At 45.6% G+C, this 14,426-nt stretch overlaps 1 protein-coding gene across 47 annotated transcripts in view; it reads left to right on the forward strand.

Annotated features, from left to right (window-relative positions):
- TCF7L2 (transcription factor 7 like 2) overlaps positions 1 to 14,426 on the forward strand; it is a 217,948-nt gene that overhangs the window by 135,124 nt on the left and 68,398 nt on the right. For 19 of the 47 annotated variants that reach the window (XM_016919327.4, XM_016919336.4, XM_016919350.4 and 16 more), the window contains one exon: positions 4,366 to 4,509. The exons of 23 other annotated variants lie outside the window; for them this stretch is intronic. In XM_016919327.4, the coding sequence (XP_016774816.1) occupies positions 4,366 to 4,509 (144 nt within the window). The remainder of the gene's footprint in view (positions 1 to 4,365; positions 4,510 to 14,426) is intronic. 5 more of the 47 variants (XM_016919328.4, XM_016919351.4, XM_054659901.2 and 2 more) reach the window with 1 other exon arrangement.

Here is a 14,426-nt window from a genome sequence, read left to right on the forward strand (position 1 = left end):
GAGATTCTTCTAACAGCCAACAGGTGTTGGCCAATTTTACTCTGAATGACACCTTTCTTTTTTTTATTCAGGTTTCCCTCTGTCACCCAGGCTGGAGTGCGGGGGCACAATCATGGCTCACTGCAGCCTTGATCTTACAGGCTTAACCAAACCTTTCACCTTGGCCTTCTGAGTAGCTACAGGCCTGCACCACCACATCTGGCTATTTTTTTTTTTTTTTTATTTTTAGTAGAGACGAGGTCTTGCTATGTTGCCCAGTCTAGTCTTGAACTCTTGAGCTCAAGCAGTCCTCCAGCCTTGGCCTCTGACAGTGCTGGGATTATAGGTGTAAGCCACCACACCCAGCCCTGAGTGACATTATTTCATACAAAATTCTCTGGAGGCCTTTGTATTTTTAGGGGTTTTGTTTTTCAAATGCTTTTCACCTCTTTCTATACTTGTTCATTTTTAAATGTTTCCTGGCAGAGCAATTAGTATTTTCTGGCTTACTAGGTGCTATTCGATGGCATTAGCAGTTGAATATTACCCAGCTAGTTGTGGAGTGGGGCAGTAAGCTGATAAAGAAGCAAGATAATGGAATACACAAATATTACTATGACTTTATGGGTGTCACACCTTGATTCTTGATCCATGTGGCTGTGTTCAGATCTGGTTAGCACACATTGACATCAGGGTCTGAGCCACCAGTGAGAGTCAAACCCAGCAGCCCTGTCAGTCTACCTTCTCTCTTGACTTGATCCAGCCTCATAACTTCACTTTCCGCAGGAGAAACACACCTCTTGAGGTCCTCTGTCACAAATAGGCAGTGTTTCTGGAGAAAGCCAGGAGGCAGATTTTAGTGCTGTTCAGCATCTGTGGTCTCTACTTTCTGGATCTGGTGCGTTATGGAGACCATGAAATGACATGAAATAGCTCAGTGCTGCCAGTGGCGGTGACAGGGACGCTAGAGGTGAAGGAGGGCCCTTGGGGCAATTCCAGCAGGTGGGTGGTGGCTGAAGGTCCTTGTCTTCTTTCTGCAGAGACTGGCCACCTGCTTCATTCTTTCAAGAAGCACCAAATCCCTACTTCAGTACTTTGCCCACTCGTCATGTCAGGAGCATGAAACTCACGAGGCCTTCATTTACTTTTATCCTGTAACACCTTCAATTTTTCCCACATCCTCCCTTGATTCGTGGATGGACAACTATGGAGGCCAATCTGGCTGAGGTGAGGACTGCTTGAGTCTAAATTCCTCTCTCCTCAAACCCAATTCAAACTGGCCTGAGCAAAATGAATGTATTGATCCATAACTGAAAAGTCCAGAATGATCAGGCATCAGGCATGGTTGCATCCAGGGGCCCATGTATTAGAACCATCTCCTTCCAGTTCTGGGCTCTGCTTGCCTCCCAGTTGGTTTTACTGCACAGAGGCTTATTCAAGTCCAGAGAGATCTTATCTTTCCCTACAAGTCTGTGACCTTGATTCTGAACCTGCATCTGTGGGAAGGGCTTGCAGTGTCTGAGTGAGCTTGGACTGTGTAAACTTTCCCACTTCTGAAGCTGGGGGTGGGGTTCACTCCACTAAGCTACATGGCTCTAGAGTCAGGGGGTTGCCCCCTAAGTAACTGGCAGTATTGTTACCAGAAAAATCATGAATGGACACTGAGCAGAAAACTCAGCAGATGTTTATTTCCTGGTCTTTAGGATTTGTTGAAGAGTTTTTTGTTTGTTTTTTAAGAAAGACTCAAAAGGAAAAAAAAAAGAAACTATAGTTATTTTCTCATGATATAAAAAGATTTTGTAGTTGTATATACATTTGAACTTTTTGTAAGACATCTCCTACCCCCCTAAAATTGGAAGTCATTTATTAAGACTTTGTATTCTGTAAGAGGATTGGAAATGAATAATTAAGAACATTAAAGAGGAAAGCAGGGGGCGGTGGGAAAGTGTGGTCTTGAGGGGGTAATAAACCTCCTACAGGCCACACACACACAAGAAAAAAAAAAAGGGAAATAAGTGTAGCCCAGTAACATAAGATGGGGAATAAGGTTAGGGGTAAGGTTAATTCTACAAGTTCAAAGCCAGTAGCCCCTGATGCGATGTTGGACGTGAACTATAAATTTGGCTCTGAGGTTCCCAGGCATGGAAGAATATCTAGATCTGTACAGAGAGGTTGTGTGTGTGTTTAACATTTCCATAATGTACAATTTCCTCTAAGAGTAAAGACCATGAGGAAATGCCCGTGGAAGATAAAGGAGACCATGTGGTCTGTGGCAACCATGGATGCATTTCTGTCCCAACGCATTCTCTGGGGCACTTTGGTAACTCTGCCTCTTTGCTCTCAGCATTGTGTTAGAAAATAAAGCAAGCAGACAAGGATTAAACCCTCATGTTGCTGGGTTCCTTCTAGAAACAATTGGAGGGCTAACCAAGTCACCTTTGGTGGAAGGCAGTAAGGTGAGTCATTGCTGTGGCTGGACTGAATAGGATAGCCTTAGCTGTAAAATTGGGCTGATCTTTCACATGGACTCATGCTTGCCGAATGACTCACGCTCCTGTTTACAAATCAGCTCTGTGAAGAAATGCAGAGTGGGAGGCTCTGCTTGCCAGACGGAGACCTTAGACCTCCAGGGGTGGAGAACCGAGTACTTCCTCTGGTGCTCGGCTTCCCTTCCTGGGGGCAGATCTCTCAGCTTCTGGTTGGTGGCTCTCAAAATCCAGACACAAGGTCAGCTGCAGCCAGCGTGGGCCCTGGAGTAGCTCCAGTTATGGGGCAGCAACGGCCCCCTCTCATTTTGAGAGCTCACTTTGCCTGTGGATGGTTTTAATCCATCTGGATAAACATGAGGCCCATGGGAATACCATATACTATGGTAACCATGTACACTGCTCTAAAGATGTGGCTGCTGTTGTATAACTTTTTCCTTTATTTTTATCAATTTCCTATTTCCCAGAGTCTTGCATACCCACTATGTCTACTGTGATAGTGAACGTAAAAACATACAAGATGTTGGTGTTATCCTCAATCTCTTATTCTTAATCCCGAACAAATTACATGAAAAAATGGTTCATGGAGTTTTTCTTCATATAAAACTTTTTACAATGAACATAAAGGGCATAGCTATTTCTCTTTTTTAAAAAAGAAAAGTAGAATATTATTTCTTGGTTGTGAAATCGCCCTTCTTGGACCCCAAGTTGTTTTTTACAGCCCTAAATTCTCTTGTTTATAGAGCCTGTTTATAGAGCCATAGACAGGCCAATGGGTCTCTACAGCAGGCATCTGCGTGAGTTGACTGGGACCTGAGCTATATTCCCCCTCTGCCATTTACTAGCGGTGTGACCTTGGGCATGCTCCTTACAGTCTCTGAGTCAGTTTCCTCCTCTGTGAAATGGGCATGATACTACCTACCTCATAAGGTAGGGGTGAGGATTAATGGAGTAAGAGGCACACTCCTGTCCAGGGCCCCAGACAGAGTAGGCCGTCAGTAAACTGTAGCAGCTATTGTGATAGGGTTTGAAATTCAAATTAACGCATATTTCTTGAGCACCCAAGGTGTGTGCTGCTGGATCTTTCAAGGGGTCCAGAATTGGTAGTATAGTTGCTTTTCTCAAAAGACTGTCGCCTGGCAGAGGAAAAGGTGTTAAGGTATGAGTGAAGACAGATCAGCCAGACGTGGTGCCGCTTGCCTGAGATCTCAACACTTTGGGAGGCCGAGATAGGAGGATTGCCTGAGCCCAGTAGTTCAAGACCAGCCTGAGCAACATAGCAAGATTCTGCCTCCACACACACAAAAAAATAAAAATAAAAAGATTAGCTGAGTGTGGTGGCGTGCACCTGTAGTCCTAACTGTTTGGGAGGCTGAGACAGGAGGATTGCTTGAGCCCAGGAGTTTAAGTCCAGTCCGGGCAACATAGCAAGACCCCATCTCTTAAAAAAAAAAAAAAAGATCAGCTCCCCAAACAGCTGAAGTATTAAGTGGAACCATATGTAATTGTATTTTTGTAGGACAGAAATATCAGCAATTTCACATAACTAATAGATTCAGTAAGGTAAGTTGAGAGAGAAAATGCTAGCTTACTGGTTCTTGAGAGGCTCAGAGGAAGGGGAGGCCATGCCCATTAGGAGAATGGTGGGTAGGGGTGGGAATACACAACAGGAAGGCTGCCTGGAGGAGGTTGCGTTTCAGATGTTCCTAGAAGGGACCCTGAGCTGGATGGCAGGGAAATAGGAGAGTTCTGATTTGTGCTGGGAACTGTAATCCCTCTATCATGGAGCTTCTATAGAAATGTGGGTTAGGGCAGAAAGGAAGGCTGGGGGCTATGTGTGCCTTGGTGACGTGTCCCCCTCGCTCCCAAGCCTTACTCTGTTCCCCTTTCTTCCTGGCAGCAGAGCCCCCTCCCTTGCTGCACTCAGGGACATGACTGTCAGCACTTCTACCCCCCCTCAGACTTCACTGTCAGCACTCAAGTCTTCAGGGACATGAAAAGGAGCCACTCCTTACAAAAAGTTGGGGAGCCCTGGTGTATTGAGGTAGGTCTCGGAGCAGAATCACGGTATGAGATGAGCTAGCTCTAAAATGAAGCCGCCCATCCAAAGTTTACCTCTCTCTAGGGCAGGGCCCATCCACTGCGATCCCTGAATTCTTTTTGGGTCACTGTCATTTTGGGTGCCATGATGTCTGGGTGTGCTGACCGCTGATAGGGATATCATAGCCATAAAAACGCCTGTTTACAAGGAGAGGGTGGAGGGTGGTGCTCGCATGACTCCAGGATGCCTGGCTCCCAGTGAAGGCCCTCGTGATCCAGTGCCACACGTAACTTCTGTGAAAATGAGGAGCACAACATTATCCCATTAAACTTGGCCCCAGGAAGTGTCTCTTGGGACTCTTCACAGTTCACAATGGAGGAGAAGTTACCACCTCAACTTTGCCTTCGTTACTAGTAATTTAGAACTTAAAGATTTTCTTTTAAAATTCAGGGTGCTGGAAAATGCCCACTTTGCCTCGACAATACCTACCCGAGGCAGCCGTGAATGGCTTTACTCGCAGATGTTGCTCTCCAAGGACAGGAAGCATTGTTAATTTCCTTTAAATAATTCAATACAGTGTCAATACCCCACACTGCTCAGTGCTTGGGAGTGACAGTTCTCTTCAAATTAATAGTCCTGAAGAAAAAATAACACCTAGAACATGCTTTTATCTTCAGAAAAGCAAAAGTCAATGCAGATGAAAAATTTTCAAGGAACTCTTAGGTTTAAACAGCAAATGATTTAGTACTAATGTTAGCTTTTAAAAAAAGAAAAGTGAATATTTATGAACCAAATAATAAAGCCTCTGTCTTTAAAAACATTTATTGTATACCTGCTGGGTGCTGTGCTATGTGTTACAGCCACAGGGACAGAAAGCAGTGCCTCCAGCAGGCAGAGACCTGGAGTAATACATACGTACGTAAGTCTTGCTGTTGGAGAGACAAAATGTGGAATAAGTCATCTTTAAAAGTTTGTTCTGGCGTAGGAAGTGATGAATAGCCACATAAGACAACTAGAAACTGTAAAAATATATAAAGAAAATGTAAATACCTATGCTCTTATTACCTATTGATAATCTCTCTCTCTTTTTTGAGATAGAGTCTCACTCTGTTGCCCAGGCCAGAGTGCAGTGGCGCGATCTCAGCTCACTGCAACTTCTGCCTCCTGTTTCAAGCGATTCGCCTGCCTCAGCCTCCCGAGTAGCTGGACTACAGGTGCGCGCCACCAAGCCCAGCTAATTTTTTGTATTTTTAGTAAAGACAGGGTTTCACCATGTTAGCCAGGATGGTCTCGATCTCCTGACCTCGTGATCCGCCCGCCTCGGCCTCCCAAACTGCTGGGATTACAGGCATGAACAACCGTGCCTGGCCTTTTTTATTTTTTATTTTGAGACGGAGTCTTGCTCTGTCTTCCAGGCTGGAGTGTGTGATCTTGGCTCACTGTGACCTCCGCCTGCCAGGTTCAAGAAATTCTCCTGCCTCAGCCTCCCGAGTAGCTGGGATTACAGGCACCTGTTACCATACCCGGCTAATTTTTGTATTTTTAATAGAGACAGGGTTTTGCCATGTTGGTCAGACTGTTCTTGAACTCCTGACCTCAGGTGATCTGCATGACTTGGCCTCCCAAAGTGCTAGGATTACAGGCGTGAGCCACCGTGTCTGGCCGATAATCTCTTAATATTTGGATACATTTCCACATTTCTAGTCATTCATATGCACAGACCTTAAAAGCGTTTCACAAAATTGGTATTATACCTCATACGGTTTTGCAATTTCTTTCTACTTTTAATTCTAGGAACACTTTTTGACACTATAACATGTGCCTAATTCTCTTTAGTAACTTCATGTACTAAAGTGGAAATCCTCTGGTCCACCTATTCCCTGTTAGCCAGATGTGCATAAAACTGAAGATGTGGCTGGGTGCAGTGGCTCACGCCTGTAATCCCAGCACTTTGGAAGGCTGAGGCGGGCAGATCACGATATCAGGAGTTCAAGACCAGTGAAACCCCGTCTCTACTAAAAATACAAAAATTAGCCAGGCGTGGTGGCACGCGCCTGTAATCCCAGCTACTCAGGAGGCTGAGGCAGGAGAATCGCTTGAACCCAGAAGGAAGACAGAGGTTTCAGTGAGCTGAGATCACACCACTGCACTCCAGCCTGGGCAACAGAGTGAGACTCCATCTCAAAATGTTTCTGGAGTCTTTCGGACTTTTCGCTGTCTTGCATGCTTGCCTCTGATCTTGCATGTTCTTGGGCCACGCCTATGTCTTGATTACCTGGAGCTGCTGTCTGTGTGTTTAAGGAGCATTCCCTTTAACTGGCCTGGGTCTGATAGAGCAGGGAGGCCCCCTTTTCTCTGCATTAGCCATGGCCTGGTAGAAGATCTTTTTCAGTAGCCTCTCATTGGTTCAGCTTTTAATAAGCATAGCTGTTCATTCTGGCTATTTATGATAAGATGATATGAATATAGCTATTCTCCCATCAGAGCCTGGCACATGGTAACTCATTAATCTTTGGTTGGCGGCAGGAGGTAGATAAAGGAACCAGGCACCCATTTTAAGTATGAGGAAAATGAAACAGAAAGACTGGGTTTCTTCCTTATAACTCAAGATCTACAGGAGCTGATTAGATCCCTGGCGCCAGTGACTGAGCATTTCTCAGCCTTGTCCTCAGAACCCAGAAGCATCTCCCAGGGACGTGCCAAAATGCCACGTTTCCAGGATGTCATCTAAATCTGTAAACTGTGAATAGGTGAGGTACAAAGATGCCACTTATGGGCTGTGCCAACTTGGGCAAGTTACCCGACTGATCTGTGCTTCAATTTCTCCATCAGTGATAAAGGTTCACATACAGGCTGTATGTAAAGCGGGAGCTTGGTGAGAGAGCTGGTGGGCTCAGACTGGTGCAGGCAATTGGCAAGATTCTTGAGGAATCACAACCTGATGGTGTGTCTGTGTGATGGGCCAGTCGCTGCTGGAGTAGCTCAGTTATGTGTTCCATGTAGGTTTCCATGGAAATTCACATGTAACATTCCTAGTACCTACTTCAAGAATTTTGGTGGTGGCTGGGTGTGGTGGGTCATGCCTGTAATCCCAGCACTTCAGAAGGCCGAGGTGGGCAGATCACGAAGTCAGGAGTTCGAGACCAGCCTGGTCAACATGGTGAAACCCCGTCTCTACTAAAAATACAAAAATTAACCAGGCGTGGTGGCACATGCCTGTAATCCCAGCTACTTGGGAGGCTGAGGCAGGAGAATTGCTTGAATCTGGGGGACGGAGGTTGCAGTGAGCCAAGATAGCACCACTGCTCTCCAGCCTGGGCAACAGAGCAAGACTCCCTTGGCTGGGGGGGTTGGTGGGGGCAGGGTAAGAATTTTGGTGATGTCTGAAAATCCGGATCCCACAGCATGGGTGTGATAGAAATGGCTCTGCAGAGTGTGATGGGAACCTCTTGTGACTGGTCGTCAGAACTAAGTTTGAGTCCAACACTCACTTTTTTGGCAAGGTGCTTCCCCGCTCTGTGATGCAATTCTTGCATCTGCAAAACAGGCGGTGGTCATGGGATATTCCCGCAGTCTGCTCCACTGGGTACCTACAGAGATCCCTTGACATTTAACACAGGCTTCCTGTGATCCATGAACTACTGTAAGAACTACTGTAACTACCTCCTATATTAACTTTTCCAAATCTTGATAGCAACCTTATGAGGGAGGTGGTGTGATTATTCCCATTTTGCAATTAAGGTAACTGAGCCAGAGAGAGAGAAAGCAATATCCATAAGATCACACAGCTGAAGGGTGAGAGCTATAAAAATTGCTGGGAATGAAGGGCCATGGTTCTTGGCCATGGTTCTTGGCCATGGTTCAGAGCTGTGATACCAACCATCTTCCACTTGTTCAGGGAGAAGGTGTTTGATCCTTTTCTTCACTCAGCCGCCTTAGGAGTTGGGAGGAAATTTTGTTTCAGGATACCTAAGTTCTTACAAGTCTCAACAATTGTACTTTCTGTTTCATCCACATTTCAAATTCATTGTCCCTTCTCTTTCTTTCCATGTAATTCAGCCAGATTCGAACCCTTTAGATCCCTTCCTCTAGGGAATTAAGGTTGGTAGACCAGCTGAGTAAATGTGACTCAGAAAGTCAATATCCACCTGGGCAGGGATGAGTCATTTCTTTCTAGTTAGCTATTCATGTACATTTTAAAGCTCGCCACACAAAGTCATTACATTGAGGCTATTAACATGTTTAATAGTGACAATAATAGGGTGTGACCCATGGCATATAACCGCATTCAGATAAGAAGAAAGAGTTTTCTTTTTTCTTCTTCCTGTAATTGCTCAGTCAATACCATTTTCACGGAAATACTTGCAAACAAACTTTTAAAAAGTTCATTGTCCAAAGCCTTCCCTGATTCCTTGTTTCCTTCCTCTTCAGGGGTTCTATAAACTTTTCCTGATCAGTGGCCGGGGATTAGCGAGATGGTGCACTCTGTCCTTCTGATTTTGTGGTTGACCTACCCTTTTGCTGGTGTTGAGCCTGTTTTTATTGCATTTTTTGGGGTGTGTGTGCACGTGCACGCGCATGTGTGTATTTTCAGGAGGGGGCACATTATTGCTGCTACTTGCTTATTAACCTCTCAATCTAGAAATTTCAGGGAAGAAGAGACTTCCGCTAAATTTGCCAAGCTAGACACATAAACAAGGAGTTAGCCATTTTGGTGAGAGGAAATGAAACTTTTCTTGGGTTTATTAGACCACATCCTATGTGGCTTATTTTATGTCTGATTTCTAAAAAGCATGTCATCACGGTCAAAGTTTTATTTTTGCTTGTTAGTCATTTGAAACAAATATAGATATTGCTTCATTTCCTGGGTACTGTATTTTTCAGTACGTGGTATGTATGGAAAATTTGGGTTTACACAATGAAGTGCACTAGAAGGGAAATATTTGCTAATTTAGAACTCTCTACATTATAACTTTGAATTAGCAAGCATTCGGCTAACTAAACATTTTCATTTATCTCCTACCCCTGATTATATAAAGAAGCAGATGAGACAACCAAAGAAATACCCCTCCAAGACAAAGTGAATATTTTGAAATACTTCCTCTCAGTCTTTTAAAAAATGTGATTTAAAAATCGTAGGTGGGATCATACTATACATGCACTTGTTTTCTGTTTATTTTACATCTCTCTATACTAGAAACACTTTCCTATATATGCCACAAAAACTGTGAAAGTACTAATGATTATCCCTCCTGTCCCTTAATATGCTTAGCTATTGCCCCAATGAACTCAGACTGTTTCCAAAGTTCCGCTGTTGGCCGGGCACTGTGGCTCGTGCCTGAAATCCCAACACTTTGAGAGGCTGAGGCAGGTGGATCACTTGAGGCCAGGAGTTTGAGACCAGCCTGGCCAACATGGCAAAACACTGTCTCTACTAAAAAATATAAAAATTAGCTGGGTACGTGGTCCCAGCTACTCGGGAGGCTGAGACAGGAGAATCGCTTGAACCCGGGAGGCAGAGATTGCAGTAAGCTGAGATTGCACCTTTGCATTCCAGCCTGGGTGACAGAGCAAGACTCCATCTCAAAAAATAAAAACAAAAAACAAAAAACCAAAAAACAAAGTTCCACTATGAATAGGGCAACTGCATCTCATGTGGCAGAGGGTGGAAGTTGCAAATAGTGAAGAGAGAGTGATTCTGGGACATTCCATAATGCCCCCTTGATGTATGTGACCCATCATTGCTTCGCCTGTATAGCCCCGGATTGTTCTGTGCAAGTGGGCCAGCAAATTCAACTCCTCCTCACCCCCTCTCTACCCCAGTTCATGCTCACTGGGTAGGATGGGAGGTGGGACTGCCAGATTATTTTTATTTTTTCCTTTCCCACATTCTCTATCTGCCAATATTTTTTTGTTGAAGTCTTTCAGGCTAAATGAGTGGACAAATTTTCTCTGCTGATCAACTGCCGTGGTAGCATCAGTGGACACTGCAGTGCCTCCCTGGGAATTTTTAATGCCTCAGTGAGGTCATATTCCCAGTGTAGAGGGAACATGACGTAGTCCCACTCTACTTATCAGATGCAGAGCTTGCTACCAGGAAAACAGACGCGGAGAAGCCGGGATCATTTCTGGCCCCATTTCCTTCATTGTTCACCATTCCTTGGACTGCAAAGAGATGTCATTGTAAACGCTGTCCTTTTCATTTTGTATACTAAGCAGGAAGCCCAGGCACTCTCTGTGGAGGTCTTCCAAGGAGCTCATCCATGCAGAAGATAGGAGTGTTCCTGCACCCTGCATCCTAGCCTCAGTGAGCCCACTTGACACCCCCCAGGGTGCTGCAAGCTGTGCCCGTGTCTCTCCACGTTAGTGGCTACCTCCCTTTTCCCCTTTCGTCGTGAGTCACGTATTTTCTTTGCGTCTCGTGTGACAAAGGTCACTCGTAGAGAAGATTTGGGCCTTTGGTGTGTGACATGTCATCCCCACAGTTGATTGTTTTGGCTCCTCCCCTTTTGTAATGCTGTGAGGTGACAGGTCAGTTTTTAATGGGCTAGTCTGCGTCAAGGGAGAGTATAAATTAGCCTTAAGACTTTGTATTCCATATAGGGTCTCCCATATGAGAATATGCAGTTAGCACTTAGGGAGAGGGGTAGACGCTGCAGGGGTGGTTTTGACTTATCTGCCTATCAGTCAGCGTCTCTGTTGACGTACCTGTTTCTCAGATAGCAATCCCTTTTATGACGTCAGCAAGGTAGACGTTTGGAATTTGGAAATGGAGAGGAACCATATTTCAGCCCAGACTCTGGAACTTAATTTACTCATTTTTATTAAGGGCAGTGATTATTAGGCAAGCAGCTAATAGCAGATCTGAGTTCTTATTCTTCCTTATAAGGCCTGTCCTATGGACCTTATTGGAAAGGTATTTATTGCATCAGCTGCTGCTGGTTTAGTCAGGAGCACCATCATCTTTCACCTTTTACTTCACACCCATCCAGTGTTCTCTGTCACGTCTCTGAAAGGCCATTTCAAACCGGTTTGCATTAAGAAAAATCAGTAGTTTCTTTTTTTTTTAGTTTGGTGGAAGCGCCATAGGAGGCCAGATTTGCTTTTCCTGGTCAATGTCTGGCCTCTTCTGTGGGGGCCAAAAATGAAAGAGGAGCAGCCACACCCTTTTAGATTCTGGCCATGTCACAGCACACTTACAGCCAGCTTCAGAGGCCAGTGCAGCAGGGAGAAAAGCTCTTGGCTGGGAAGATCTAAATTAGAGGCCTGTTTGTGCTCAGAGTGAAAGTTTCTGTTTTGGAAAAGCCGGCTCCCTCCAGAGGGGAGGGTGGGGATGGGAAAGCAACGAAGACACCAGAGAAAGAAGAAATAAGAGGGGGAAGTGAGGAGGCATGTAGTGACTGACTGCAGGACATGGGACCCCCCTGCTCGGCTTCTGCTCCTACCCCACCGGTCACTGGGTCAGACAAGCTTAGCCTGAGCCCCGCGTCACCATCCCTGTCCTAGTGGTAGCCTCTTGCTGTTTAGAAAAACAGAGTTGGGGGAGATGACAGTAGCTTGCCTGTGATCTACACACAGGGCGGGTTGGGGGAGGGGTCCTGCATACTCTGTCACTTAGTGCTCATCCCAGCTCCTGCCTGCTAGGTTTGTGGCAATATTTGTGGTAAGCCTTGTGGTTCGCCAGGGGCCAGGGTGACAGATGAGAAGTCCACTTGTTCCTGAGAAATGAGCTCCACTAGAAAGTAGGAGCAGCTTGTAACCAACCAGGGGGAAGTCCTGTGTGTAGGTTGTCACAACTCTCTCTCAGGACAAATTTCTTTCCTCTTGCCAGTTGTAGAAGAACCCATGAGGAGGCCGGGCGCGGTGGCTCACGCCTATAATCCCAGCACTTTGGGAAGCCAAGGCGGGTGAATCACCTGAGGTCAGGAGTTCAAGACCAGCCTGGCCAACATGGTAAAACCCCATCTCTACTGAAAATACAAAAATTAGCCAGACATGGTGGCAGGCACCTGTAATCCCAGCTCCTCGGGAGGCCGAGGCAGAAGAATCACCTGAACCTGGGAGGTGGAAGCTGCAGTGAACCAAGACTGCACCACTGCAGGGTGACAGAGTAAGACTCTTGTCTCGGAAAAAAAAAAAAAAAAAAAACAACCATGAGAAAGATATATGGAGGTGAGAGGGAAAGGTGTACCCTGGAGGGATTGCTTATGGCATCTTTTACTGGCTTCAGAAACACAGGTCATGGCCAGACGCAGTGGCTCACACCTGTAATCCCAGCACTTTGGGAGGCTGAGGCAGGCAGATCGCCTGAGGTCAGGAGTCAGAGACCAGCCTGGCCAACATGGTGAAACCCTGTCTTTGCTAAAAACAGAAAAATTAGCCAGGCGTGGTAGTGCGCCTGTAATTCCAGCTACTCGGGAGGCTGAGGCAGGAGAATTGCTTGAACCTGGGAGGTGGAGGTTGCAGTGAGCCAAGATAATGCCACTACACTCCAGCCTGGGTGACAGAGTGAGACTCTGTCTCAAAAAAAAAAGAAGAAGAAACACATGTCGTACCTGAAGGGAAGATAGGTCCTTTCCCTGCCCTTCTTCCCCATTTCCTTGGTAGGGGCAGCAGTGTCTGGCACAGGCTCCTGACCCTTGTGCTGTAATGATATGTTGGGGATGTTTGTTTCTTCTTGGACCTTTCCTGTTTGGGACAGCAAAATCTACAAGATCCAGGTCTCCGTTGGGGCTTTCCACACTGGGATCTTCCTTGGTCAGGTCACTTGTAGCTGTTTTTCAAATCTGCACTCAATGGCATGCAATTCTGTGCCCTGATTTAACGTATGAGGGTCAAGTGTGAGACGTGGGATTTTTATTTAAAAAATTGTATTTTAGGCCGGGCTCGGTGGCTCACGCCTGTAATCCCAGCACTTTGGGAGGCCGAGGCAGATGGATCACAAGGTCAGGAGTTCGAGACCATCCTGGCCAATGTGGTGAAACCCCCGTCTCTACTAAAAATACAAAAATTAGCCAGGCCTGGTGGCGGGCGCCTGTAGTCCCAGCTACTCAGGAGGCTGAGGCAGGAGAATCGCTTGAACCTGGGAGGCAGTGGTTGCAGTGAGCTGAGATCGTGCCACTGCACTCCAGCCTGGGCGACAAAGTGAGACTCTGTCTCAAAATAAAACAAAAAACAAAAAAAAAGTATTTTAAAATATATTATGATCATTGACTTTTTCTTTTGGTCTCCTGTTCTACGAATTGTAATATAAATTCGTATTATTGCCACTATGTAGGACACAGAACAGCTCCATCGCCCTGTACATGTCCTGTTGCTGCCTTTGTGTAGTCACTGGAGATGTGGGTTTTATTTTTATTATTTTCTCCATTTGATAGATAGTGCTGACTTGATTCACTTCATCCATTCCAGGGCTAATTTTTCACTGTTGATTGTCAGGGGCTCTGCTCTGCTGTTTCTCCAGCCCTCTCCAGTGAAAGAGATGTAACTGCAGTGCCATGGTTGTCAGCTTGTTAGTTATTGGCAAGTCTTGGTTGGATTTTCTATTCTTCATTGTGGGCTGTCCTTGCCTGTACACCTAGCATGCTCTGGACCCCTTTGTGGATTTATGAGAATTCAAGCTAATTCCAACAGTGGCCAAAGAAAAAAATAGCAAGGGAAATATGTTATTGCTAACCATATAGGCCTCAGAGTGAAAACGGCTGTTGGAGTATTCTGCTTTGAATTATTTATTTTAGTCTTTCTCAGATGTCAGGACAGATTTTTAAGATTTGGGCATAATGTTTAAAATGAAGATGGTATGTCTGTAGATTTTATTGACCCAACTTGGTCCCCCCAGGCTGTCCTCACCTGCCCCACTACTTAGACGAAACCAGGAATGGCAAGAGGAGAGCATCCAAGCCGCCTGCACCAGCCCTCAG

This window comes from Pan troglodytes, chromosome 8, assembly GCF_028858775.2.
Source record: "Pan troglodytes isolate AG18354 chromosome 8, NHGRI_mPanTro3-v2.0_pri, whole genome shotgun sequence".
NCBI lineage: Eukaryota > Metazoa > Chordata > Mammalia > Primates > Hominidae > Pan > Pan troglodytes.